The sequence below is a fragment of the Neurospora hispaniola genome, assembly GCF_033458365.1.
Source record: "Neurospora hispaniola strain FGSC 10403 chromosome Unknown B0T23scaffold_2, whole genome shotgun sequence".
NCBI lineage: Eukaryota > Fungi > Ascomycota > Sordariomycetes > Sordariales > Sordariaceae > Neurospora > Neurospora hispaniola.
In genome coordinates this window covers 2,170,487-2,198,082 of record NW_026944407.1, presented here as the reverse complement: position 1 = coordinate 2,198,082, position 27,596 = coordinate 2,170,487, and the positions used below count along the sequence as shown (strand labels likewise).

Genomic DNA, 27,596 nt, shown 5'->3' with positions numbered 1-27,596 from the left:
AAAGAAATCTCCTTCCTAGGGGAAATATTTATAATATATAGAATTACTAGTATATAGAAACTATCTACAATTAATATATTTAATTTAAGAAAATATTTGGAAGGAAGTAAATCCTCTTTCTTAGTACCTTGTACTATAATTAATAATAGTTTAATAATAATAATATATTTAACGTTAATAAATATAAGAGCCGATATATCTTTAATAGTAAATACATTATTTATAAAGAAAATTATTAAAAGATTAAATATATAATAATACCGGAATTTCACTCTAAATTACGTTACCCCGTACAAAAAAGCAACCCCGGACACAATTAATTAAACTCTCAAAACCACTATACACGTCCAAGGATACTACTTCCTAGACTAATAAATTATTATACTCCCTAATATAAAATAGAATATAATTATCGGTCGGATATAGTTAGTATATTACAATATTTTACTAAACTACCGAACAAATTACCTTCTCTTTCCCCCCAATATTTAATTATACCCCTTTATAAGCGATATTAAAATGAAGGTATCCCCTAGCCTAATTATCGATCCCTCTTTCTAATAAGATATCGAACGAAGAGAAGCTTTAATAAATAAGGAAGATAAACGCCGCCGGGATGGGGCTTTATTATAGATTCGTACGGCTAAAAAACAAACCCAAGCTAATCTCAAAGCAACACTCTAACCCGCTCCAACCTAGTCCACTCCAAGAATAACTAAAGACGTCTATTAAGACCTACTATAAAGGATTAAAGAGTTGGAAAATCGACTAAAAATGCCGAACCCCCCTTAATAGGATAAGGCTAGCTAGTCCACCGGTCTATAGAAACTAAAAAACATTTATTCGAACGAGCCTTTACAATCTACTACTATCTCCCCTAAGTAATAGGAAATAAATTAAATAGAATATAAACTATATAATAGACTAAAGTTAGTACAATTCGAGATGGAGCCCGAACCCCCTAAAGTAATAAAGACCACTCTTTAAAAAGATTACCCCTTAGTAAACAATTAGGGTCTATACTAGTTGTAAAGGATATTCAATTGGGTAAAAGAACATCTAAAAGACTACGCGGTAGTAAATTCAATAGTATTTAATTACTATCTCAATAAGGGATCGATACTTGAATCTACCAGCCTATACAAAATCAATAGACTAATTGAAAGCCTACAAACGGGTCGAGATCCCTTAGTACTCAATAAGGAAGAACTAAAGCAATTAGTCTACGAGCGTCTCCCCTCGAAATATAGCAGCTATAAGGACGTTTTTAGTAAATAGGCCTCCGATATTCTCCCCGAATCCCGGCCTAATAACTATAAAATTATATTGGAAGATAGCCGACGACCGGAGGAATTCGGATATAACTCATTATATAAAATAATATTAGAAGAATTAGAAGAATATTGAAAATACATTATAGAAAATTTGTAGAAGGGCTTTATCGAAGCAAACTTAGCTCCCTAGGCAGCACTTATTCTATTTGTACCAAAGGCGAACGGAGGATTAAAGTTCTATATAGACTACTATAAACTTAATATATTATTAAAGAAGGATCGTTATCCTTTACTATTTATTAAGGAAACGTTAGCCCGTATTAGTAAGGCCAAAATCTTTACTAAAATCAATATTAAATAGGCCTTCCACCGAATATATATAAACCCCAATTCGGAAAATCTAATAACCTTCCAAACCCGATATAGGGTATATAAATATAAAGTCTTACCTTTCGGATTATCCAATAAACCTTCTTCCTTCTAAAAATTTATTAATAATATATTAATAGGATATATCAATATATTCTATAATACTTATATCGACAATATCCTTATTTACTCTAATAATAAAGAGGACTATAAAGACCACGTCCGAAAGGTATTAGAACGTTTGAGGGGAGTAGACCTTTAAGCAGATATTAAGAAGTGCGAATTCTATATAATATAGACCAAATTCTTAAGCTTTATTATTGGAATTAACGGTATAAACGTAGATCCTAAGAAAATCGTAGTAGTAAAAAATTAGAAGGAACCTACATCGGTCAAAGGAGTATAAACTTTTCTAGATTTTTATAACTTTTATAGAAAATTTATTAAGGAGTTTAGCCGCGTAGCACATCTATTATACAAATTTACTTATAAAGATTTAACTTCTTTTAAATAGTTTAAAGAATATTAGTAAAGTTTTAATAAATTAAAAATACGACTCTTAAAAACCCCCGTCTTAACCTACTTCTCCTATAAAAAAGAAACAAAAGTAGAAACGGATATTTCTAACGGAGTATACGCTAGTATAATATTATAATACTAATCTAATAGAAAATAGCATCCGGTAGCCTTCTATTCCAAAATAATAGCCCCTACGGAATTTAATTACTAAATCTATAATAAGGAATTATTAGCAATTATTCGGACGCTCAAAATCTAGAAATCCGAATTAAAGGGAATAAGAGACGCGCCTTTTATTATAATAATAGACCACTAGGCGTTAAAGTACTTTAATAGAAAGAAATTATTTAATAGTAAATAAGTTTAATAATTAAAATTCTTATCCGAATATTAATTTCGTATAATTTACTAACTTAGTAAGGAGAATATAATAATTAACTCCTTATCCCAGAAAACAAAGGACTTTAAGACTATTAAAAATAAGAAAGAGGACTAGTATACTCTAAAATTATTAAAGCTATAGAATGGATATTTTATATTTACGGATAATAAAATAAATACACCTATTATTAAACTAGCCCTATTAAATAATAGAAAAACACCCCTACCCTTATTTAAACTAAATTTAATAAATATATTACTAAAGGCTAACCAGGAAAACAAATCCCTAATAATATACTAGGCTAAAGCGGAAACGGACAAGAATAGTCCATTCAAATTAAATAGGAACAGCCTTCTTATATATTTAAATTATTTAATAGTACCAAAATCGAGCAATCTACGCACCAACATAATATACGAAGCCCATTCTCATTTAACCACAACACACCCCAACAAGAATAAAACTCAATAAATCCTCTAAAGCAAATACTAATAACCTAATATAATAACAAATATAAATAAATATATTAATAATTATTAGACTTACCGCTTTTCGAAAATACTTCGGAATAAAACCCCCGGGAAATTCCACCCTATCCTAATATCCGCCGACTACCGACTATTCTAATTATTAATAATTAACTTCAAATCTATACCTACCGATAAACGCGGATACAATAATATACTAATAATTATCGACAAATTCTCAAAAATAGTCTAGACGTACCTATATAAGGACTTAATAACTGTAAGGGACGCTATATATCTATTCTACAAAGGACTATTCCGAATCTTTAGCCCCCCGCGCGACGTTATTAGCGATAATAGCCCGCAATTTATTTCTAACTTCATCTAAGAATTATCATAAATTTGGGGCACAGTATAGAAATTATTATTACCCGGCCATTCCTAAACCGCCGGCTAAACTAAGATTATAAACTAATATATCAATCAAAGACTACGGCCTTTCGTAAACCATAACTAAAATAATTAATTAATAACATTACCCGCTTTAGACGCCGTACAAGCAACCTTACTATACGAGAACTTAGGTAGATTATCCCTATACGAAATTATTTTTAAATTTCCAATACCCACCCCCTTCAATTGGAACTAAAGGTCAATATTAAAAGATTTACCAACCTGAAAGCGACTAGCCCACTATAAAATACAGTACATTACGAAAACGATTTAGGAATTCCAGGATCTTATAAAGGCTATAATTAAAAAAGCTTAAACCAAACAAACGGAACAAGCCAACCGTTTAAAAAAAGAACTAGATTTTAACATAGGTAATAAAATATTCATTATTAAGCGAGGATAGTCAACGGATAGGTTTAGCGACAAACTTGACCATCCCCTAACGCAAATCCCGTATCCAATTAAAGCTTTACGCAACTACTCTTATAAATTAAATCTGCTAAGGTTATAGAAAGGCGCTCAAGTATATTATACAAATCGGCTAAAATAGGACTATAATAACCTATTACCGGAATAAACTAATAGAAACCTAGCAAGCGAGATAATAGGCGATTAAGAAGAATAGGAGGTATTTAGAGTACTAATGGCCAAATTGAATTATAGGAAGCTATAATACTAAGTAGAATAGAAGGGCTAGGACCCCAACCCCGAGTAGTATCTTACTAGCAATTTTAAAAATTCGCCAATATTACTACGTAAATTCTATTGTAATAACCCCGATAAACTTAGTCCACTATCGCAATTAGACCTTTAGGAACGTAACTAACTAGAGGACCTACTATAAGAAAATTATAATAATAATAATAAATTAATAGATAGCGGAAAGAAGGGGTTAGCGATAAAGCGGTTAAATAAATTAATATAGAAGAAATAGGAAAAGATAATAGAGGAATTATTAAAGGAAAGATAGGACGCAAAAAAACAATAAAAAGCGATACGTAGTATTGGCGGTTTAGCGCAGCAGTATGGAGGTGACAGCCCACAATTTATACTAGACTCCACCTTAAGGGTATCTATCCTTTGCCTAGGAAGCGGTCGTAGGTTCGAACCCAACTTGGGTCATTATTTTGTACTTTTAGCATTTACTTCACGGCTCTGGGGCTGAGCCTTTTTTGTGGGGGGGGGGTAATGTCATGGCACTGGCGGGTGCCATGCCCAGAGGCGCCATGCCTGGAAGGGTGCCTACTCTAATCGCTTATCTAACAGGTTGGCTATTTACATGCTAATTTGATAAAGCGGGCACGACCGGCAGAAACCGCCCATATAAGGCACCCCATCTCTGCCGGCCTTCGGCCCTCTCTCCTTCTTACTCTTTAGCTTTATTGACTTATTCAAATCGGCTTCTTTGGCCCAGCTCTGCCTGTGCCCAGAATCGTGCTGTTACAGTAGGGATTTTATTAGCGGATAGGTTAATTAACCGAAATTTAAATAATATAGTAAAATAATAGTATTAGCCAATATAGTGGAAGTATAATTTTATAACGGTTTTATATTTAATATTATTATATTCGTTATAAAAATCCTTCTTAGGAATAGTTTTATTATATATAATAATCCGGGCGCGACGGTTATTATAGGTAGCGGTAGTATATATAATATTATATAAAGAAATTAATTACTTTATCCTTACGGTTATATTATCGCTAATAATATCTTCTATATAATTTTACTATATATATAGGATTTCGCTAAGTAGTATCGTCCTAAACCGCTACTTATAGAATTCGCTATTATTTTACTTAACCTTAATCTCTTTAAATAAATTATATTCTTCGATAGCGGGTAATTTAGTACGGTTGGCGGTAATATATGAATTAATTATATTAAATTGGACTTATATTGAGTAGGGGTATTTGGGACGTAGTGGCGGCGGTATTATAGTAATCGGTTTATAGGTAGTACGGGGCTAAGCTAGTAGTACTAAGGTAATTAATTTAGTTAGGGAGGTTACTTTGCTATTGTCGTTGCCCGATAGATAAAATAAGGTATTAAGAGCCTACTTCTTAGGGGTGAGGCGGATAGGGAATTATTATTCGACTTCGTTATTATTATTAAAATTCTCTTTATTATTAGAAATTTTAATAGGTATTACGGGTTTAGGGGGGGACGACGGCGGTTCTAGGATTGGGATTGGGATTAGCTTTAGCTTTAGTGCGGTAGTTTTCCCTTTTTTAATAGCGGTTTTAACGGCGGTTTTCTTAATAGTAGTCTTGATAGCGGTTTTGATAGGAGTAGCTTTCTTTTTAGGTAGAGTAGTTTTAGGGATGATTTTAATAGATTATTTAGTTTTACGGCTCTTCTTTTTAGGGCGGGATAAAGCGTATTGTAGAATTATTAAGCTGGGATCTTCCTAATTTTAATCTTTGTTGAAGTAGACTATTAGCGCGCCACTTCGAATATAGGATCGCTTTACGCCGGCGGACTTTGAATTAAGGATTGTTTTGGGAGGTATTATTGCGATGGATTTGATTGATTATTGGTGTTGTAATTATTTTATATGTTGAAATAGCTTTAAATTAATATAGAAATTATTGTGAAATGATGAATTTTAACGAAGTTGTACAATACAGAAGTGCGGTGTGTGTGTGTGTGTGCACGCACACACACCTCTTGCCAAGACTGCACAGGCGATTGAGTGTGGGAACGTTAAGAAGATAGCTGCAAAGGACCCCGCATAGCATACGCACCCAGACTTACTCCCTGCCCTCACCCCCTCTTTTACATGGCAACTACCACTGCCGGCCAAGGCTCAGAGATATCTAGACCCAAAATTGAAAAAGGCTTCAGAACATGTTGATTTCCATATGAAACTGAATACAAGCTTAGGTCCCCACGACGAGACTCTAGGGTGGCATTCCAGCGGCGCCGCGGAAAATGTCTCAGAGGCCGAGTGGACAGTAAGACCGACCAAGCAGAGAGTCTGAGGTAAGAAATCAAGATTCAGCTATATCACTGTCATGGCCGCCGTGACTATCAGTACCGCATATGATAAGTGGACAAAGCTACGCCATTGTGAGTTGCATTACTAACTTGCTGATAGAGGCTTCAGATCATGATACTCCCTTTCCAACCAACGGCACGGTAACATTGATGCCACCATAGGCATGGTGCCGAAGGGCGTGCGAAAAGGGCTGGGATTCGTAAAGAAAATACCAGTCGACTAGTAAGCGAGAAAAGTTGGATTCGACGTGGTGAAGAAGCACTTCCGATGCTATAAGAAAGACAGTGTTCCTTAGCGGTAGTTCTCAATATCACTACAACTGTTGACCAAGCTTGGCTACTTTCATCGACAGGACTTGTGTCTCACCATGGGCGCAGCCACTCTCATCTATGAGGCACGATGGCTCCTCGCTTCGGTTGTGCTCGCAATTTGGGCGGTCCTCAAGATCAAGCAATATTACCGGTTGCGCCATTTCAAAGGACCCTTCGGCACTGGCTGGTTCGAGATTTGGCATGGCCTTGCCTACCTTTCTGGAAATCCACACTTGAAGTTCAAGGAGGCCACGGATAAATACGGTAAGTAGACGACGCTTGAGCCCGGTAACTTTCGCATACACCGACTGACTTTCAACAGGACCCATTGCTCGCATTGGACCCAACGAGCTGATGACTACATCTCTTGAGTTGCTGGCACACATCAATGGAGCGAGAAACAGATACACGCGAACCAGATGGTTCTACATTGCCGCCCGCTTCCAACCGAACAGCGACAACATTTTAAGCGAGCTCGACGATAACATACACACCAAGCGTAGAGCTCAGATGGCTGGCGGGGTGAGAACCCCTTTGCAGGCAAAGAATTCGTGAGCTTGATCGCTAACGCCACTTGGTCACGTTACAGTATTCTGGCAAGGAAAACCGTGAGCTCGAGAGTTCGGTAGATATTCACGTTGCAGAACTTGTCCAACTAATTCGGACCAAGTACTGCTCGACCGAGATCAAGACAAACCCATTCGATCTCGCACAGAAAGCTCAGTACCTCGCCCTCGATGTCATCAGCCATATTGGATTTGGCGAGCCGTTTGGGATGCTTCTTTCAGATCAAGATGTGAATGGCTACATCAAGCACGCCGACCAGGGCATGAACGCAATCATGTATCTGTGGGGCCTCGGACTGACAGAGCTCGTACTCGGTACGCCACTCATGCATCTCTTGGGACCATCGGACAAAGCAAAGACCGGCTTCGGAGCGATGACGGCCAACACTCGCAAAATCATCTCTAAACGTCTTGAGGACGACCCCGGCATGACCAAGGGGAGCGACATGCTCGCCTCGTGGTTCCGGCATGGCTTGGACAAAGAACAACTCGTTACTGAGTCCATTCTCCAGCTCCTTGCCGGTGCCGAGACCGCTGCCACTTCCATGCGATGCATCATGCTGTACCTCGTTACTAACCCGCGTGTCTATGCCAAACTTCAGGCCGAGGTAGATGCCGCGGTTAAAGATGGACGAGCGCCGCCGTACCCGAGTGTTGTTTCCAATGCCACGCAAAGGCAACTTCCTTATCTGTGGGCATGCTGCAAGGAGGGCATGCGGATGCACCCTCCGGTGACCAACTCTTCCCAGAAGAAGGTGCCGCCTGAGGGAGATACCGTGACAGTGGAGGGTAAGACGGTCTATCTTCCTGGCGGTACCAATATTGGCTACTGTGTCTGGGGACTGAACAGGGACCAGAAGATTTTTGGAGGGGATGCCGATTGCTACCGGCCTGAGAGGTGGCTGAATGAGGAGGACCCTAAGAAGCTGGCCCAGATGAACCTGGCCCACGAGATGCTTTTTAGTTATGGAAAGTACCAGTGCCTCGGAAAGCCAATTGCGCTGATGGAGATTGGAAAGACTATTTTTGAGGTATGTTGAGGTTACTTACCTTTGGACACATTCATTCTCAACACTTTGATACGATGCTTGCTAACATCATGACAGTTGATGCGAAATTTCGACTGGAGTGTTACCAATGCGGCGGAACCCTGGAAGGAGATGAACGCGGGTGCTGTATTCCTGACGCACGACTTCCTTGTAGAGGCAACTGAACGGCCGATGTCTTGATGGTCTCGGAAGAAAAAAAAACAAAAAACAAGTAACCTAGGTAGATTAGGATTGCATTGCATCGAAGAAGGAATAGGTTTGGAAGAGTATGTGAATATAATAATGGTGTAGTCAGTGTGCGGTATTCGGGCCAGTGAAGTGAAGAGGTTACCTATTTCATGTGGATTCGCAGCAAGAAGTACACCATCTCATTCAACAGCGTCATGGAACCCGCCGAAAGTAGTTTTTTTCCAGGCATCTGGATCACTGTTTAGGTTTGGTTAATACGTCTTGAACGTCAACACATGTTGTGAATGTTGGCGTTTACAAGTATTAACCGTTAAGTATAGAGCAGGCTCCATGACTACTAACCTGGCGCCATAATCCCCTGTATAATCGCGAGAAGATATCTTCATTCATTCATCTATCCCATACTAGGGGACGAGCGCGACTGTATCTTCCTTTGTCTCCTGAATCGAGAAGCCATCAAAACATCTCTTCTTTTCCTGGCCCTTCTCATACTCAAAGAAAACAAAAAACAAAAAAAAAAACAAGGACTTAAACATAAACCTCCACATGCTTCGACTTCTGATCCCCCTTCCCCATCTCCGACCCGACATCATCTCCACCTTGCACCGACGACTTCTCAGCGGCAGGCCCATCAGTAACGCCAAACAGCTCATCCATGTGCTCAAGCGAGATACCCTTTGTCTCGGGCACGAAGAACCAGACAAAAACAAACATGCTGAGGCAGAAGCTGCCAAAGATGAGGTAGGTGCCGTAACCGTGGGGGCCGACCGTGACCAGCATAGTAGGCACGGCGCGAGCCACGACGAAATTGAACAGCCACTGCGTCGCGGCGGCGTAGGACACGTTGAGGGAGCGCAGGCGGGCGGCGGGGATTTCCGAGGCGTAGATCCAGCAGGCAGGGCCCCAGCCAAATTGGAAGAAACTGTTGTGTGGTACAACGTTTAGTAGCGTACAAATAACGGGCATGGGGGAAAGGAAGTAGAAGCAAAGGGAAGAAAAGGGTTTAGATGGAGTAAAAAAAAAAAACTTACGCAGCAAACAAAAAGATGCACACCAACGCTACATAACCCGCAGGCGGCACCGGCTGGCCATCGATCGGCGGCGAGATGCGGACATAAAGGCCGATATAAAACATGGCAAGACCCTGCGCAATCGACGTCCACAGCAGCGAACGTCTACGACCCAGCGAGTCGGCCAAGAACAGCAAGAAAATGACGCAGCTAACGACCTTGACAATACCATAGATGCCGGTACTGAACAAGCTAGTCGACGTGCCGGTGATACCCAAGTTCTTGAAGATGGTAGGCGCATACGTGTTAATGGCGTTGGTGCCCGTCATTTGCTGGCAGATCATCAAGAAAATACTAATCAGGGCGCGCTTGCGGTTGCCGGCGACGGTCCACATATCGCGGGTCAAGTCCCAGTAAGTGGCGTCGCCCTGGAGACGACGCTCCTGTTCGAGCTGGTCCTGGATCTCGCGGAACTCGTCGACGACGTACGGGTGGTCTGGGGAGAGGTTGCGGATGCGCGCCAGCACAGACTTGCATTCTTCCCATCGGTCACGACGGGCCAGCCAGCGCGGGCTTTCGTGGCAGAGGAGCATGCAGACGCACAAAAGGCCGGCGGGAAGACCTTGGATGGCGAGCGGGAAGATGTACATGGATTTGCCCTTGAAGTGCAGAGAGACGGAGTAGTTGATCCAGAATGCGATCATGCCGCCGGTGACAATGAAGAGTTGGTAGAGGCCCGTCAACAGACCGCGGATCGAGCGGGGAGCGTTCTCAGACACAAAGACGGGGTTGATGCAGCTGGCGGCGCCGACGCCCACACCGGCGACGAAACGGCCTATGTACATGGGTGCGAGGTTGCCTGAGGCGGCGGCTTGCATGATGATACCGATGATGACGACCAGGGAGACAGCGACGAGACACCACTTGCGGCCGAAGCGATCGGTTATAGGTGAGGCGATCAGCGCACCGAGGAAGCAGCCGGCTTGGAGGGTAGAGACGATATTGGCGCCCAGGTTGGCCTTGGCTTTATCGTTGCCGATGAAGCCAAAGTCGTGTTTGAAGGGTTCGAGCTCGATGACGCCGCCGATGACGGAGGAATCCCAGCCGAAAGACATGGCGCCGAAGCAGGCCTGTCATGGAGATGTAAAGATTAGCAGGAAAAGATCCTTTAGAGTCATACTGTTTGAGGAAAAGGAACTCACAGAGCACGCTAGGAGATAGACACGCCAGCCATAGATCTCTGGGGGGTCTTCTGCCATGGCCTCATTTTTGACAATTTTCCGGAGGATCCTATTTCCTATCGAAAGACCCATCTTGACGGCTTGGTAAGGTCGCACTCTCTCGTATAAGATGGCCTTTTTTGTGTCTGGGGTGAGGTGATGAACAGCCTTCGAGGCCTCTTTGACCCCGGCTAGATGTTAACCGATAAGTGAGAAGTTTTCTCCAAAGGGTGTAATCTCTTGATTCGGAGCCGAGTCGTTGGTACCTAGGAAAGTTGTTGGATGAGATGTAAGAGGGAAACGCTCACGAGAATAAAGAGTGTCGTCCAGCCCCCGGGTAATATAATAGCAAGTAGAGAGTGACGGTGACGGTGTCCGGAACCCTTATGTAGTTCCTGTGTGTCTTGGAGCAAAGCGGTGCAACACCAGTTCGGCCAGTTCTTGAACACCCCATGCAAGGTCAACCTGTAAGTCTCACTTTCTTAGCGATTTGACGGCTTGACTGTGTAGGCTTAGTGAGATACGCTACCCCATACTCCAGATTCATGATGCCGCGGCCCCGAAGTTCTCTTGTCACAATAGTTAGTTTGCTCGCTTGTATCGCACAAGATGGATACACTGTACGCCTCTGCACATGCTCTCGCTGCTCTTTACCGGGCCTGATTGGAGTCATGGTTTGGAGAAGCATGGATGGACTCCGGCCCGTTTCCCTTTCTGCGAGTACAAGATATGGCATCTAAAGGGTAACAGAGTTGGAGCTAGAGTGTGCCTTTCTTCCAACTGGGCAAAAGATTGGCCCCCTCCCCTGTTCACCCACTACCGGTGGCATTTTTTCCACCAAGGGGAGGGGGACGTTGCACTGCAACTGGCTCCTCCCTTTTTGTCGTCTCTTGCCTTGCCTGTGAGGACATTGAAGAAAGAGTGTCGTATTTGCTACCATCTTATCTGGCATATGTTAGCAGTGGGCACATTTGTACTTGGTATATCTTGTTGAACGCTTCTGTAGCAATCTGTTAGGGAATAATTGCACGGGGCAAACAGTCCCGGAGTAAGCAATAGCAAGTACCATTAGAAAGATGAAGGGAATGAAGGACAGAGGCTGGAGGCTGGAGATCTGGGCTCGGCCTCTTCTTCCGAGTGGCTTCAAGAGGTCGTCAGACCGTGTTGCATACTGTCGCCGCCGCCATACCCAAGCCTCCATGTTTCCTCAGATCCCCGTGGAGTAGCCTTCTTTCCCCCCTTGTCCCTTTGTCCTCCTCCCCTCAGAATCCCGACAATGCATGTCGTGTAAGGTAGAAGGCCCCGCCAATCAGAAGACGTGAACAAACCAACGGCCCCGGGATGTCTGGATGAGCATCTCTGGTCACGGTGTTCCACGTGCCAAGCACGGGGTAAGCATGCTAAGCTCAAAGCTTGGTATTAGCCTATTGGTCCCATGTCGTTCATGGAGTCAAATGGACATCGATAAAGTGCGGAGAAGACCAAATGCTGGTCCTTCGCATGGACGATGGAGGAGGTGGTGGTGGTGGAGGAGGAGGACTGGGGGATATCGAGGCCGAAGCTGTGTGAAAATCAGAGATATTGCAACTATGAGTTATCGAGAACGGGAAAATCGCCAGAGTGAAACCCGTGCTTGTCGATGTCGCCTTGATGCCGTCGTGCCCGGGTTCCTGTTGCCAACTCCACAAGGTGGACTCTGGGGATACGGCCCGGGAAATGGGGGGAAAGCTGAGGCTTGGGGGAAGCGCGAGTCGAATCCACTGCGGGTCCGCTGTATGTGAAACCTGGCTGCTGAGGAGAAGAAGGGAATGGGGTTTTATGGGGCCGAGGGTGTACCCCACATCCCGCCAGCGACGTTAGGGAGCGGTGGAATCAACCACGACCTAACAACCCGAGGCATGGATCTCTCGTAGAGTCGTAAAGCAAAAGCTGCAAGTCGGATCTGAAGAGCCAGGCCGAGGTTGTGAGAGTCTTTTTTAGTTGAACTGGAATTCAGAGACTATCGTGATAGCTCAATATGTAGGTATTTTAGGTTGTGTTTGGTCTATAACATCAACCTCGAGCCAGAATCAGAACAGACGAAGAATGGAACCACCGGCACCAGGCGATATGTTCAGCTACATAGTTTGTAATCCATAGAACCCGTCATTGTCGAAGAATAGCATACCAAAGAAACGTAAATTCGTATTTCTCCGGAGGCCAGTTGTTCCACCGAACGGCATGGCGATAATGATCACGGCGTCGGCGCGGGGATAAGTGAATGAGGAGTTAGGGTAGCACACTCCCTAGTTTGGTCTCTTTATTTCTCCGGGGTAAATCCGCGCTAGGTACATAGACGGTTAGGTAGGGAGTTTCGGGGACGGTTGAGAGGGAAAGGGCTTCCAGAACCCAATTCAAGCCTCATCGCCATCGCCAACACCTAACTACAACCGCCTAAATGAGTGCGAATTGTGTTCGCCTCTGTCACACTGTCAAAGCGGTTCGCGACACACCTGGTGACCTGGTAATTTCCAAGTGCGGTTTGAGTGTTAGAGTACCTATCGAATATCTGCATAGTCAGGTAGGGATTGGGGTAAGGGTAAACATCAGTCCTTTTACATGGTACCTCTAGTTTGCTTGTATAATACGCGCCCCACTATCTTCTTACAGGGGAATGATAAAGGGAAAGGGAATGGTACAGCTATACATGCGATCTGATTAGGTGAAATCCATTGATATTGCCTCTAAGGAGAGAAAGAGTTGAACTGCCAAAGTCACCTACTATGTAGAGCCTCCCCTCCTCACCTTCTATAATCGGTAAAGTTACAGACCATTCACAGGCACTCTGTCTTCCGCCCTGTTTCCACTCAAGACCCCTGTAAGTACCGAGCTAACGAACTTTCCAGGACTGATGTGCAAAAGGCGAGGAGGATTGGCCGGAAAGATAATCATCCACAAATCAGGAGACGGTACTATTGGACCCGGTTTGATACCGTATGCTGGAGGTTCAAGAAAGACATCTTATGTAGGTGAAGTGAGAGCCAAATGCAACGTTGGGATGCGTTTAGCTCGGGAGTCTCGACTTGGTGAGCCTGAATATCTAAATGCTATCAGATCATGTTCGATGATGTTTGTGCGATGGTTGGCCAGAAGGGTTTCCGTAGAGAATGTCAGTTCGTCTAAGGTGAAAGTATCGGCCGGATGTACAAGGCACTGTAGAACATGAAGTATCCTGATCAAAGTAGCACCCGACTGCCTAAGATGCTCTCCTCTTCACCTTACCTCCCATAAACTCTCCATAACACGGTGTATTGGGATCTCATTTTCCAGTAGTGACCGTCATCTTTCTGTGCGAGATGTCTCCCAGCGATCCAATGCCGAAGTTGAGGCACCAGAACATCGACACCGCACACGTGCAGCTGCCTCAACCCGTCGTCACGAACTTGGGATGTCGATCTGCCACCCCAGGTCGCAAACACAAACTCAACGCCTACGCGTTCCAGCAAGACGCCATAGTCACCTTCAAGGGCTATCAATACGTAGCATACTGGTCCAACGCCGGGCCAGACGATGGCGACACACTGTATCTTTGCGTAGCCAGAAGGCTTTTACGACCCCGTTCGGGCATGCCTGTCCTGAGCAACGAAGACCAAGTCAACAAAAAAGCTGCCTACGGGTGGGAAGTCCTCGAGCTGCGTGACTACAAGCAAACCGTTGACGATGGTCATAACACCATTTCGCTTGGAATTTGCCCGGGTGATGGAACAATCCATCTGGCATTCGATCACCACTGTGACATGTGAGTTGCGTCTCCCTCCTTTCTCTAACCTACTGTTGATATGTTTACGCCCGCCAACACAATTATCGAGCAGTCTTCGATACCGCTACTCAAAGCGGCACGTAGCCACTCAGCCCCGTACCATCAGTTGGCGTCCAGACATCTTCTCGGCCACTCTTGACTGCCTCCCGGGAATCCTATCTACCCACAAGCCGCTCCGTGACGTGACATACCCCCGGTTTGGCTTCCTCGGCGAGAACATGTTCTTCTCCCACCGTGACGGCAAGGCGGGGCTCGGCAACGATCATCTCTACACCTACAGCGGCAAAGACGGTCGCTATGAATACATCGGCCCCTACCTGACAGGCGTCCAGAGCAGTCCGTACGTCAACGGGATGACCTCCCGCGACGGGGTCCTCTACGTCACTTGGGTATATCGAGGATTTGTGGAATATCCGGGCTGGGACGATCCGCTCGATACCAAACACAAGCAGCAGGCGGGGCCTAACGGGGCCGAAAACAACCATAACATTTGTTATGCCTATAGCGATGCCGACGGATATGTGTGGAAAAACGGCTGCGGTGAAGTGATTGCCGACTTGAGGGATCCCGCCAAGTTTCCGACCGGTGTACGGGGAAGCGAGCGCACCATTAAAAATGACTGCAGTGGGATCGCTGCCTTTGACGTACCCAAGGGGAAGGGCCTGATGAACCAAGAAGCACAAGCAGTTGACCAAGAAGGGGGTGTGCACGTATTGAACAGAGATATGATGAATGAAGGGGGGGCGTACCTGTGGAAACATTATTACCGGTCGCCAGATGGTAAGTTACCGCCGTGCTACGGTTCTCATCTAGCTGGAGAAGCCGATTGACGGTGACTAGGGACGTGGACGCAGCGGGCACTGCAAGTCATCACCGACGGCAGCAAGCGTGGTCAACTAGCCATCAGCAAAACAGGCGACTTGTACGCAATCCTTCCAGACTCGACCACGAAGAGTATGCGGATCCTGAGGGCCTCCAAAGCTAGTGAATTTGCCGATTACCGAGAAGTTTGGAAAGGAGATGGCCTTGGCGGAGAGCCGTTGGTGGATTCAGCCAGGCTGGAGTACGACAATGTGCTGTCGGTCTTCGCTCGCCACAATCCAGTCAACTCGGCCAAGCAAGCTGCGGAGAGTCAAGCTATCTCCATCCTTGACTTTGAGCTGTTTGTGTGAAGACAAGGATCCCAAGGCGGAGGAAGAATCCACGAGAGTACATCAGTGATCCAAGTGACGTCGATGGTCAGCCCATCTCTCAGGCGCATAAGAAGCGAACACTGGCAAGGGAAAGAGCCTCTGGAACGGGCCTTGCCGAGGTTTCCCGCGGAACAAGGTTGAAAGCGGATGGCCTGCGCTAGCTTAACAAGGGGAGCTCGTCAGATATGACAATTCCAGGGAGGTCCCTGGAGCTCTTGAGGCTCCTGAAGCTTCCGACAATAGATGCACTCGGCGCCTGTAACGCAGTGAAAGCTAATAATGCTCAGTACAGTATTCGGAGCGATGTCTGAGGAATTGCTTGAATAGAAAGATGGAGCACTTTGTGCACGTGTCAACAAGAAGTCTAGAACGAGGAGCCCCCCCCCCCCCCCCAAGAGCGTTCTGGCCTTCTGAACACATCGTGCAGAGCATGAAGGCGTGCAAGGAAGTGATTGAGGCGTCGGGAAGCCGTGCATATCGTTTTAGGTCTGAATCTCCCCAACCATGCCAGCCCAGAGGACACGCATCTCCAAGGCCGAGTTGATGACGCCGAGTGAGGACGTCCGGAAAGCCACCCGCGGGAAAGACAATATGAGCAGTTGCCATTGGTCAAGGCTTTCAATGTTCTCGGCGGATGACCTGGGGCAGTATGCTGTGCTCGTGGTCAGCTGGGCTGTTATCAGGAAATCTTGACCTGATGTAGCACTGATATCCAGGCACGAAGCCTGCGCAGTATGTAGAGGATGCTATAGTGATTGTTGATGCCGTGTAACAAGATAACGCGTCTTCCCTCTGTCGCGGCCCGTGGGGTTCACCCCGATCAGTATGCCGAATCTTGGGCCGCCGTCCCATAGCACGCACACACACCTCGCTCGACACGCTTCCATGTGGCCATTGCAGTGTGCCTGCTGATGCTCCCAACATTCCAACCAGCTTCGTTGTGTGCTTGAAGCCGGCAGCAACAACCAACAATGAGGGTTCTGATATGCGACAAGTCATCGTCAAAGGAAGCTGAAGAATGTGCTTGGCGCCGCCTGTCCGGTCCAGACAATTGGTGTAGACGTGGTGAATGCCGTCATCACACGGCGCCGGGTACCCGTCGCAGAGCTTCGTCGATGGACGAGTTGGCAGTCTGTAGATCCAATCCAGCGCGGCATGGTCAAGTGTAGATGGCTCGTGGATCCCGTCGGTCGGACGAAAAAGTACGAGCTGCTGCTGTCAGTGCCACGTCAATCTGGAACAGCAGGACAACGACTTTTGTTGGACAGTTGGACTCGATGGAAGGGCGGGAGAACTGTGCGCATGCGGCTCAACCAAACAAGCTCGTCAGGGATCGGCAAGGCGGGGTCGGTGGGATGGACGATGATGGCTCGGCTTGTTCATTTCTTCTGGTTAGATGGATGGATGGATGGATGGAAGGTCGAAACGGACTGGCTGGCTAGCAGGGAACATGATGGCATGGAATGATGGAGCGTGATGGAGGAGGCAGTTGAGTTGCGGTGCAGGGCAGCTTGTCGCAGGCAGGAGTCGGCCGGGATGGTGGAGTTGCAAGGTTCAGATTGGGTTTCCAGATCGGGAGCCAAGTTCCAGTGTTTTCAGCTGGCCTGGTGCGCAGCCGCGGGAGCCTTCAGCTTGCCATGGCTGGCCCCACGTCCCTGATTGGGTTGCTAGCGCTGCAGTGCAGTGGCTCGCGAGTGGATACGGGCAGTCTGGTCTAGGTCAAGTGGAAGGCTTGGCAGGAGGTGTGTCTCTGAAAGAACCACTGAGAGGCCGCGGCCGCCAGTCCATTTTGATACAGCAACCCATGGGCCACGAGCCAACCTTGCCAGCCCTCATTACGATGGTACCGGTGAGAACCCTGATCAGCGACCTTTTTTGCTCCATCCAGCATGGGCCCGCGGGGATATTCTGGCATCCTAGACATCCTTCACCTCACTTCAAGTTTTCTTCACAATGAACTTCCAGAATTCGACACTGTGTCTCGCCCAAAGGTCCCAACAACTCCCCAACCGACACCGACTGCGGAATACGGCGGCGATACTTGCCAACAAGGGCGCGGAACGGTGGAAGCGAGGCAAAAGCGAGTGGAACCCAACCCAAGAGGAACCAAGCTAGACTTGACGATACGCGAGAAAACCCATCTTTCAGGTCCTGTCTTTCCCGGACGGACCTCGTCTCCTCATGGTTGTACACTACACTACACCAATACTAGCAGAAGGATGCTGAAGCCATCGGCTCTGCGGTGGCGTGGTCTCCGCCTGTTTTATTGCTCCTCACTGCTTACGATGGCGATGTGGCTATGAATCCTTTCACTTTGACCACACCAGTCCCCTCATTCTCCTGGACCCCATGACGAAATTCGGCAACCCTGCTCCCCTGGCCCGAACGCCTGGTTTGCCGTTAACTGAACGTTGCCCGGCTCCGATGTGTCTCGGCACCCTACAGGCTCGACACACCGTGACTCTCTCTCTCTCCACAGTTGGACAACAGCGAGAACCGGGCATGATTTGTCTCAATGGATCCAACCTTTTCGGTCTTCCATTCCACCACTATTCTATTCTGATATCGACCCATCATCCCTGGATCATGCCCTTCTTCCAGCATGAAAGCCATTTCCTATAAGAGCTAACCAGATACGGAACTCTCGGTCGTGCTTGTGGTTCAAATCTCAAGCAGCGTGTGCCACCCGACTCCTCTTCTCAGCCAGCCTCTGTCTGCTGCTTTGTCCAAACTACCGGCATCCGCTCTGTATTTGGCAATAATCCAGGCTATTATACATGTTACTACCAACCTGAAATCCTTGACCAAAACATGTGAGCGCTGTTCTGGTCATGCATGATATCGCCTCATAATCCCCAGTCCCTACTAGTCTTAGTCCCCAGCCCGGGTCCTGTTTAGAGTTTGATAGCCAGCTGCCCCTTTCATATCCACGCTCGCCACGATCCCATCCCGATCCACCATCTCTAACCGGTTATGCTACCAAGATTCACAGACCATTGAAAGTTGCCTTGAGCTGTGTTTCTCTCCCGTCGCCCTCTAGTGTGCTCACAAAGGCACACTAGTCCTGCCGCCACCGCTTCTTGTTCAAGTACCCACGGCAGCCACATTCATAAATGCCGGGCGTCATGAACGATCAAAGGCGCTTCAAACCAGATCTACCTTTCCCAGTTCGGTCTATTCACTGCTTCCGGGCAACTGACCAGTCTGTATGTCACCAGTGGTCTAGACTTGGCTCCACACCCCAAGAATCACGGGAGGACGAAGAGGTTCTTCGACGTCAAAGCGCTTTCTCCAAGTATCAAGTACTTCACACCATCCAGGTATGGCTTATACATACCTACCGAGCCCAGCCTAGTCTTTCTTCCCTCTTCTACTTCCCTTACCCATCTCTCGCCCCACCTGATCTTGAACCATGAGCTCATATAAGCCAAGTGTCCCAACCACGAAACTTCTCTTTCGCCCAGTCTACCATCCATCCTGCGTGCCGAGGACAACATCATCAATATCAACCATCCTTCCGAATTCAGTAACATGCAACTCGACGCCTTCGTATCGAGGACGAGCGGCCTGCTCTCCCGGATAGCAGCTTCCGCCAACTTCTCCCTCCAGTCTGATCAGGCCACCTTCAACCGGGCCCTGGTCTCATGGCTCAAAGACCCCGACTCCAACCTCCCCAGCGGCCACATCATTGGCCTCTGCTGCTCCAGTCTTCTGTCTATCCGGTTCCCAGACGAATCCAGAGGCAACGACCTCATCCCCGAGTTCCGCCGCTTCGTACTGGCAGTCTCTCTAGCACACCACGGACGGAGGAACAGCAACAAGAGCAAGCCACGCCAAAAGCACGAGCATTGCGCGTGCCACGAGTCCCGATCTCATCTGATCAGGAGGCTCGATGGCATCCTCACCCCCCAATATTTCTCTAATTGTTCCCCAGAATCTTGCCAGGTCCTCTTCCATCTGGTGCTCGGAGCTGTTCTGGACATGGGACATTCACCATTGCATACCACCACTTCCTGCGACTTCTGGTCGTCATCGACTGTCCCATCAAATCTCCTCAGCCCCGAGTACCAGCAGAGTCCAACACTATGGCTGTCCACCAAGAACCAACTGGTCCGCATGGTCGCCCAAGATCTTGTTTTCTTGGGATCCAGCAAATTGGGAATCAAACTCGAGGGAACAACGGATCTAGAGAAGCTCATTATCGGCACGGCGATCAGCAGGTGGAACGAGATGGAATCGCGCATCTGGGCTGATAGCATCACCGAGAAGGCCGCAACAGGGCAAGAACCACAATCACGAACATTGTCACCAACCTCCGCAAGCAAGTCCCCCAGCTGCGAAAGGGAAAGACAACACTCTTCTTCACCAACCAACAACGACAATAACCTAGACCGAAACCCACCTTACTGGGAAGATCCACCACCCACTCCTCCTCCGCCCACCGTTGAGCCGACGCTCATTCCCGTGATGCCCCCATATCATCAGCATCTTACCGCACCTCACACCCAATTCCAGAGCCAATTCCAAACAGCAGCAGCGCGCCTCTCGTTTTGGTCGGAGAACCCAGCCTCGTACTTGGAAATGACGGATGAGCCCGAGAGTTATTACCTGGCTACTGCGAACCAGCATAATAAGAGGGGGAGAGCGGAACCACCACCGACAGCGATGCCAACGACGACGACGGGGATACCGAGGTCAACGACTGATCCGGTTCCTTTGAGGAGTACGATCGAGGGTAAGTCTTTGAATGGTCCCTGGTTTGGATCTTGATGATTCTCAAGAAAGAGTTGCTGACAAACACTGTGGTATAGATTTTGGTTCATGGCGAAAAGTCAAAAGGCGAACGATGTGGGTGGTACGGACGATTGACGCAGGTGATCAAGGACAAATAAGCATTCATGCTCGGTTACGAGGGAGGGAAGTCAATGATTTTGGGGTGTTTGTGTAAGAGATAGAGGAGGAAAAAAGAAGGGGAAGAGGAGAAAGGGAAAAGTTGATGGATAGGTTTTGTTTGATAATGAATAATGAGACAACGACCCGGCCATTCAGTCTTGTCATTTGACTATAAACAATAAGAAGATGGATGATGTTGAAACGGTTGCCAAAAAGAAAAAGGTCGAAAAAAAATTGTTTGAGACTCGGATACCGGGAGTCGAACCCGGGGCTGTTGAGAGAGCAGTCACTCCTGAGAAGTGAGAGTCAACGATGTTACCGCTACACCATACCCGATTGAACGGATAAGGTCCGATTTGAAGTTGGAATGAGATGTTGACAGAAGCGTATAAGAGCACCCCTCCTTTATACTTCAATGTCCGCAGCTTGGAGATCGATGCCGTAGCTGAAGCTCCAGCGCAAAAAGGAGCCAAGTGGGGTTCACGCCATGTCATCATACGGATACCCTATGGCTTGGCATGTACGGCATCGAAGTCATCGGAAGCTAAAGGAAACGCCGGTCGCCGACGCTGGCAAGATGAGTGGTTGGGACAAAAAGAGGAAAAGATTGAAAAAATAGAGGTCGTGCCCGGGTTCGAACCGGGGTTACTGGAAGAATTGAAAGTTTTGAAGTTTCAAAATCCAGAGTGATAACCACTACACTACACAACCTTTTAAGGTTTGTTGATATTTGATGTTCAACCTGTGCATCATGTAACACAAATTACAGTGACGTAATCCCTCAACAAAACACAACGCAACACCGCCATTATGCTTTGCGCAACGAGCTCGACTTTGTTTTCTCAACTCCATTTGTCGTCGGTATGAAATATATGCATTTACCATGATGTGGTTGTTACTTTTAGGACCATTGTCGAACAGTGCAGAACAAGTGCATTGGTCTCTCTTGTCGTTTCCATCCTTGTACCTCTTGCGCATTCTATCTCCAATAAGTTCCCTGGAGCAAAGCATCCCCGTCCATCTCCTGGCGTTCATCATCCTAATCATTTTTTAAACTCTGTCTGATCGTCTTCCAAACCAGCTAAGCCACCAGCCCCGCACTTTGAATCCACGGACCCCTTTTACATATTCCCCCCTCCTTCACCACCACTTTCCTCACTTCACCCCTTCCTCATCACCATTCTCAACGCCGCATTCTCAATACTCAGCACCTTCCCACTCCCATCCACCTCAAAAAAGAACTGATCGAGCGGCATACTCCCATACGTTACCCCGGTCAAGCTGACCCAGCTCCCACAGTCCGTCGAGAACATACTCGGCGGCGTCCTGCTTGGGACATTCAAATCCTCAAAGACGGCCTTACACGCCACCCTCTTCCCCTGTGTTGCTGCGCGTCCATTCTTGCGATCCATCTCGCCCGGAATCATCGTTTCCAAGCCCGCGTCGGGTATAAACGGATTGACGGAATAACAGGCGCGTACCCCGCCGCCAGCACGGTCGCCATGTATTGCATGTCCGTCCCGTTAGACACCCAATTTTCGATGCCCAGTCCCGGGCGGTCGGGCTGCGTGGTGATTTTCAGTGACGAATTCCCGCCATAGGTATCCTGCGCCTGCTCCCTCGCCGCCTCCTCCAGCGCCGGCAACAGCTGCTCCCCCAAAACATCGGCGAGGTTAAGGTTTGCGTTGGCGGGCAGGTTCGGGCCAGCCAGCAAAACGGAAAAGCCGACGCCGTAGTCGGGGAGCAGGTTTAACAGCGAGTTGTAGTACCCGATGCGGCCGGCCTTGTTGTACGCGTCCACGACGCGCTTGCCGTTGGTTACACTTGACAAGACGATGCGCCGGATGCCCCAGGGATAGCCGACGCCGGCGTTGGGTTCGGAGGTTAGAGCGGCGGGTTTGAGCCAGTGGTTAGTGAGCACGGGAGCTAGAAGCGTGGATCGCATGATGGAGCGTCCGAGGGCGGAGATATCCCGGTCGGAGGAGTACATGTTGCCCGCCGGGTTCTCGTCGCCCAGTTGGTAGTCCCATTGGGCGTCAGAGGAGGTGCCGGGGCCGGGGATGATGCCGAGGTTGGAAACGGCCTTCTGATAGAAGGTCCTGGAGAGGTTGAGCGGGCGGAGGATGGATTCTTCCATGAGCGTCTGGAAGGGCTTGCCCTTGATGGACTCGAGCGCGTAGGCGAGGATTTGGAAGCCCGTGTTGGTGTAGGCTGGGGTGGTAAAGGGGGCGTAGGAAGGGTAGACTTGGAGAAGGCCGGAGAAGAATTCTGCCGAGTGGTCAGATTCTCGTTTCTCGGTCGAAACGAACCAAGGACTTACCAGTCCTGTTACAATGGGGCCAAACACCGCACTTAGGCAAAGTGAGATCCGAGCTATTCAGAGCCGGAAACCCAAGCTGGACCGCGGTATTCTGATCTACCGTCTGCGTAAGTTCGCCCATAAGGCCATCTTTTGGGGCCCCCACCCCATCCTTACTGTTAGTCCTTGACATCCTCAAAACATCTGCTCCTGTTTACAGAATCACTGCACTTACAATCCCTCACAGCCCCCGAAAGCTGTCCAGCCAAACTCCCCACCGTCACCTCCCCCCACACCACATTCCCCACCGGATCATCCTTCGCCTTATCCGCCGCCTTCGCCAGCTCCGGTACGTACTTGGTAATCGGCTCATTCCACTTGGCATCCCCGTCCTGCACCAGCCACGTATAAACCGTAAAGATCTTGGTCAAGCTACCCAGGCGATAGACCGTGTCCGCGTCCGTCTTCTTCGCCCCGCCATTGGTGAAATTGCTGGAAGCGTGCGCCGGCGCAGTGTGATGCCAGCCAAAGATGACGGGGTCGCTATCGCTGATGCTGAACACCTCGAGGCTGTAGCTCGTAATGTTGGCGCGGACGGCGGCCGAGTTGTCTTCGTCGCGGGCTTGGAAAGTCTCGGTCAGGTTCGCGAGGGCGGCGCGGATGGCGGCGCTGGACTTGAAGTTTCGCGGCTTTTGGAAGACCGGGCCGAGAGGTGGGCAGTTGGGCGCTGCTGTTGCGCATGTTGTTGCTAGAAGAAACAGCAGAAGGGCTGTGATTTCAAACATATTGAGCCACGAGCCGTGAACCACAGTGCCGTAGAAGAGCATAGTAAACCCGGGTGAGGATGGTTGGGGCACCTTTATAAAGTAGAGAGAACGTCTCCCATCTTCATATGTCTTTGAGGTTGGGATTTTCTATCTATTTCTCGCTGTTAATCTCCCTCCTCTGCATACTATTGAGTGTGGTATTCGGAACACAGTTTTGTCCACATATGCTCAACTCCCAAGTAATACGGGATTGATAAATAAGAATCCCAGCCGAACCCCTGGGCCGTGCCATACTTGGGGTCGACCCGTTGCCCGTATCATCGCATGGTACCTGTATCGCGTTGACTGTCAATCAGAGCCCGGTGCTCAATTGGACATACATGATCCGAGGTGATCTGAAATTATAAGTCACCTATTGTTGACGCGGTCTATAATGGACCAGAAGACGAGGAGTTCACCAACTGATCATTTGACTCTACCAAGGTATGTTTATGATCAAACATCTAAACTATCATCTTGAGAAGCTCATTTCAACTTGAGCAATTCACGGCTGAATGTTGGAGATTAAATTTACAAGTCTCAGGCTGGTTCCTTACATAGCTTCGTAGCATTCGGTTAAATGGCATGTCGCAATCAGCATAGTGGCCGGGAACTATACTGCCATGTGAACGCTGTCACAATTATCAACGTAAGTTGGAATCATTCTGTTACCTATGGTTCAACATGTCTCTTTCTTCCATTGTGTCCAGGCTGAAGCTTGCACGATTGTCCTTAATAGAATCTCGCAATTGTTCATGTGGTTTCTCTGGATTTTCTCCTTCTGGAAGTAATACGAAAGCCACTCAACTAAAATTACAATTAGGTATGCTCGAGCAAAAAGGGGAACTCTAGGTTTCTGATCAACAAAGAGGAAATGAGTCTTCCTGATGGTCCAGCCATATCCACCCACCCGAATCATAGCTTCTTTGCCGCCCAACCAAGCTGCAAGCCGCCAGCATCAAACACGACAAAGCTGGTCTTAAGCGCGACATCGCCGAAAATCGAAAAACCGATACCTGTATCCTTTTGAATGCCACCAAAACAGTTCTGGTTGGCACTATCAGCTGGTGCATACGAGACCATGTCTCCTGGAACAGTAACAATGCCGTTGTTGACGCCAAAGACAAAGTCAGGTGGAGTAGGGCTGCAAGGGAAAATATAACCGCCCTGATCACTGTCATACTGGGCGCCCTGGATCTCCTTATAGTATGCACTGACGACAGACTTGGGCAGAAGCAGTAGCGTGGTCCCGGTGTCCGCAATACCACTCATTGAGTGATTGCGGAACGCTCCAGTGCCAACCGCATATCCTGGGGAGGTAAAACCCCAAAAGCCCTGGCTACTGTCAACCGGCGTCCAAGAGATGTTGCCGATATATGCTGCGGGATCAATGTAGCCGAAATTGAAGCTGCCCGCTATATGTTAAAATTGTTAGTTTCTTCTCATTAATTGCTCTTGGGCAGGGGAGGCAAGCTTACGGGCCCCATGTTTCAGATCGACGGTAAACAAAGGAGCGTCAAGGATACCCTTAATGTTGTCGAAGAATGTGTTCTGTGGGGTAGGCTGAACTGTGTTGATTGCACTAAAGCCCAAACCCAACAAGCCATCATTGTGTGAGTCGTCGGTGAACTCGGCTGAAACCTTCTTGGCCGCCTCCACGGCTTGGTTAGGGACAGTCAAGTTGCCAATCGTGACCGTGTCGAGGTAGACGTCGCCGCTCGACGAGCTGCCGTCACCGTAAGTGATCTTCCAAGTCGATCCCTGGACCTTCTCGGATGTGGAGCTGTTGTTCGGATCATACATAGTTTGGCCTTTGATATCACTCGTGGACATCTCCGTGCTGAAGACCCAGAGGTCGCTAGACCCTGTGTCGAAATCAACAATGAGATCCTGCGATGGGGTACCAACGGAAATGGGCGTTAGGTACTCGACGTCGTGCTTCTCAGGATCCGTTGCAATGGCGCCAGTCGTTCGCTTCTGGTTTTGGCGGAACCTAGCGATGGCGGCTCTGAGATCCTCCGGCATCGGGGCGCCAAACTTCTGGTATGCTTTGGCCAACGCAAGGGGACCATGCCTGAACTCGAAGCTCGGATTGCGGACTTGCAGCAGCGAAGCGGTGCCTTTGTTGGCCGTGGTGTCGTCACGGCTAGGGATAGCAGCCGCCATGCCGGTGGCCGCAAGAGCGGCGGTAAGGATCGTGGGAAATAGCAGCATCTCGAAGTTACAATGAAGCAAGTCTTAAACAATGAGAGAATAGACAAAAAAACGTCGGTTTGCAGGCCAAGAGCCGAGTAAGGAGCGTAGGAGTTAGCTAAAAAGCCGCGAGCCAAACACTGGAGGTAAACCCGAGGATGGCTGACTGCAAGTTCTGTGAGGTGTTGCAGGCCGCCACCAATGAAGGCTTTGGGGATCGCGGACTTGATGAAGAAGATAAGTTCAGATACAGCTCGGATAAGGAGAGGAGAGAAGAGAAAAAGGGGATATTCCATGGGAAAAGGGATTGGGATTGCTGTTAGATGAGGATGTCTGGGAAGGCTCACCCAAGCCCGCAAAGTTCGATGCCATTATGGGAAGTTATTTCCCTAAATATCAGAACATCACTTGAAGCTGAGGTGTGAAATGCTCCATGGAGCGGTGAGGCGTTCTTGCCCCCTTTTCGACCCGCGGTAAGATTTTCGTAATGGAAAGAACACCTCAGTTCACACTCAGGTCACTCCTCTGAAGAATCACTGGAGGATGGGAGGTGCTTTGCACTACCTTAGTGACTGCGTGTACCAGCGGTGTATACCAGGAACTCGCTTTCAAAGACATATAGCTTCCCTCTAGTTCTGCATCATGCTCATCTGGCAGGTCCTGTCTGACTTGAAGCCGGACAGGCGAGGTACCGCTTGAAGTACAAGGCCTCCTAAGAGATCATCCCTGGGGACCATTATGTGCTCGGGTGTTGACTTTGATCTCGCAATAAAAGCCCAATCGTGGCCGAGACACAATCGAGTGGCCGGCAGTCAGAAGTCCTCGGAATTCGGAAGGAGATGTCCAAGATCCTGGATTCTGGACTCGGAGTGAGTGGAAAGAGTCAGGTGGTCCTTGGGTCGGACTTTGAGAGCCGCGACTGACATGTTGCCAAGATATCAACGATTCCCTGGCGCGAAAAATCAAAGTCGAGATCGGTGTTTGACGGCGCTTTTTGTACTTGTCTTGGTCTCTCAGCTTTGATACGTGATGTCGTTGTTACACTATAGCAAACACCTTCTGCGGGTGCTACCACGTCGTCGGAGGATCACCCTGAATCCATTGTGAAGCCATAGACCTGGGCTTGCCGAAGCAGGATGAGCTGTGACTCTGTTACCTAACACAACAGACACCAACGAAGGTTATCCATGAGTACATCTGGCGCATTCTAAATCGAGGATCATGATTGTTATAGCAGAAACGTCACAGTCTGATGTAGTGAGCGGGAGGAGGTGAACCTACAGCAGTCGCTCACCTCACATCAGCGCCTGCGTCGCGCTTGCCTATCCGCTGCTTGGCATGGGCTGCTTTGAGCCGAGGACAATTAGGCTGACAGCTGTCGCTTCCTTTCTGACGTGAAGTTGCCATCTGTCTTGGCGCTCTCTCCTGTGCGACAGCTGTCGAGATCTCTCGAGCAGGTGGAGAAGTGGATACAAAGAAGCACCAGATTGAGCGCTTTTACTGGCCAATTCCTCTTCCTCTTCCTCGTCCCCACCTGTCCTTCTGTCGTCGACTGCCTCACGGTTTCCTCTATTTTCGACATTCAACCACCCTGCATCAACCG

At 47.9% G+C, this 27,596-nt stretch overlaps 6 protein-coding genes and 2 non-coding genes across 8 annotated transcripts; 3 read left to right on the top strand and 5 right to left on the bottom strand.

Annotated features, from left to right (window-relative positions):
* Positions 1–6,832: 6,832 nt before the first annotated feature.
* On the top strand, positions 6,833–8,779 carry B0T23DRAFT_437991 (cytochrome P450; the record flags this gene model as incomplete). The annotated part of the gene is made up of 3 exons (XM_062840642.1): positions 6,833–7,040; positions 7,099–7,298; positions 7,366–8,779. 3 exons carry the CDS (start codon positions 6,833–6,835, stop codon positions 8,380–8,382), a joined length of 1,425 nt encoding a protein of 474 aa, XP_062695473.1. The 3' UTR covers positions 8,383–8,779.
* Positions 8,746–11,043, bottom strand: B0T23DRAFT_77908 (general substrate transporter). The gene is made up of 2 exons (XM_062841777.1): positions 9,612–11,043; positions 8,746–9,502 (listed from the first exon to the last, which is right to left on the bottom strand). Exons 1-2 carry the CDS (start codon positions 10,703–10,705, stop codon positions 9,109–9,111), a joined length of 1,488 nt encoding a protein of 495 aa, XP_062695472.1. The 5' UTR covers positions 10,706–11,043; the 3' UTR covers positions 8,746–9,108.
* A 2,959-nt stretch (positions 11,044–14,002) lies between these two features.
* On the top strand, positions 14,003–16,195 carry B0T23DRAFT_373761 (uncharacterized protein). The gene is made up of 3 exons (XM_062836814.1): positions 14,003–14,588; positions 14,662–15,389; positions 15,450–16,195. The coding sequence occupies exons 1-3, from the start codon at positions 14,146–14,148 to the stop codon at positions 15,779–15,781; spliced, it is 1,503 nt and encodes a 500-aa protein (XP_062695471.1). The 5' UTR covers positions 14,003–14,145; the 3' UTR covers positions 15,782–16,195.
* A 2,679-nt stretch (positions 16,196–18,874) lies between these two features.
* On the top strand, positions 18,875–20,803 carry B0T23DRAFT_77784 (uncharacterized protein). The gene is made up of 2 exons (XM_062841776.1): positions 18,875–20,537; positions 20,614–20,803. Exons 1-2 carry the CDS (start codon positions 19,334–19,336, stop codon positions 20,748–20,750), a joined length of 1,341 nt encoding a protein of 446 aa, XP_062695470.1. The 5' UTR covers positions 18,875–19,333; the 3' UTR covers positions 20,751–20,803.
* Positions 20,804–20,939: 136 nt separating this feature from the next.
* Positions 20,940–21,031, bottom strand: B0T23DRAFT_t82. Its single transcript has one exon. It is a non-coding gene; the product is annotated as a tRNA-Glu (tRNA).
* Positions 21,032–21,314: 283 nt separating this feature from the next.
* On the bottom strand, positions 21,315–21,406 carry B0T23DRAFT_t81. Its single transcript has one exon. It is a non-coding gene; the product is annotated as a tRNA-Gln (tRNA).
* A 35-nt stretch (positions 21,407–21,441) lies between these two features.
* Positions 21,442–23,779, bottom strand: B0T23DRAFT_437987 (beta-lactamase/transpeptidase-like protein; the record flags this gene model as incomplete). Its single annotated transcript, XM_062840641.1, has 4 exons — positions 21,442–22,107; positions 22,167–22,906; positions 23,016–23,111; positions 23,230–23,779. 4 exons carry the CDS (start codon positions 23,777–23,779, stop codon positions 21,856–21,858), a joined length of 1,638 nt encoding a protein of 545 aa, XP_062695469.1. The 3' UTR covers positions 21,442–21,855.
* A 410-nt stretch (positions 23,780–24,189) lies between these two features.
* Positions 24,190–26,014, bottom strand: B0T23DRAFT_309977 (endothiapepsin precursor; the record flags this gene model as incomplete). The annotated part of the gene is made up of 4 exons (XM_062834553.1): positions 24,190–24,234; positions 24,358–24,432; positions 24,767–25,215; positions 25,279–26,014. The coding sequence occupies 4 exons, from the start codon at positions 26,012–26,014 to the stop codon at positions 24,190–24,192; spliced, it is 1,305 nt and encodes a 434-aa protein (XP_062695468.1).
* Between the last annotated feature and the right edge of the window lie 1,582 nt (positions 26,015–27,596).

Bases quoted from the DNA above. Each gene is read 5' to 3' on its own strand.
- B0T23DRAFT_77908 (XM_062841777.1), bottom strand. From the start codon at position 10,705: ATGTCTTTCGGCTGGGATTCCTCCGTCATCGGCGGCGTCATCGAGCTC. The intron at 9,503-9,611 runs GTAAGTTTTTTT...ACCACACAACAG, and splicing joins TGCATCTTTTTGTTTGCTGC to TTTCTTCCAATTTGGCTGGG.
- B0T23DRAFT_373761 (XM_062836814.1), top strand. From the start codon at position 14,146: ATGTCTCCCAGCGATCCAATGCCGAAGTTGAGGCACCAGAACATCGAC. The intron at 14,589-14,661 runs GTGAGTTGCGTC...ATTATCGAGCAG, and splicing joins TTCGATCACCACTGTGACAT to TCTTCGATACCGCTACTCAA. The intron at 15,390-15,449 runs GTAAGTTACCGC...GACGGTGACTAG, and splicing joins TTATTACCGGTCGCCAGATG to GGACGTGGACGCAGCGGGCA.
- B0T23DRAFT_77784 (XM_062841776.1), top strand. From the start codon at position 19,334: ATGCAACTCGACGCCTTCGTATCGAGGACGAGCGGCCTGCTCTCCCGG. The intron at 20,538-20,613 runs GTAAGTCTTTGA...ACTGTGGTATAG, and splicing joins TTTGAGGAGTACGATCGAGG to ATTTTGGTTCATGGCGAAAA.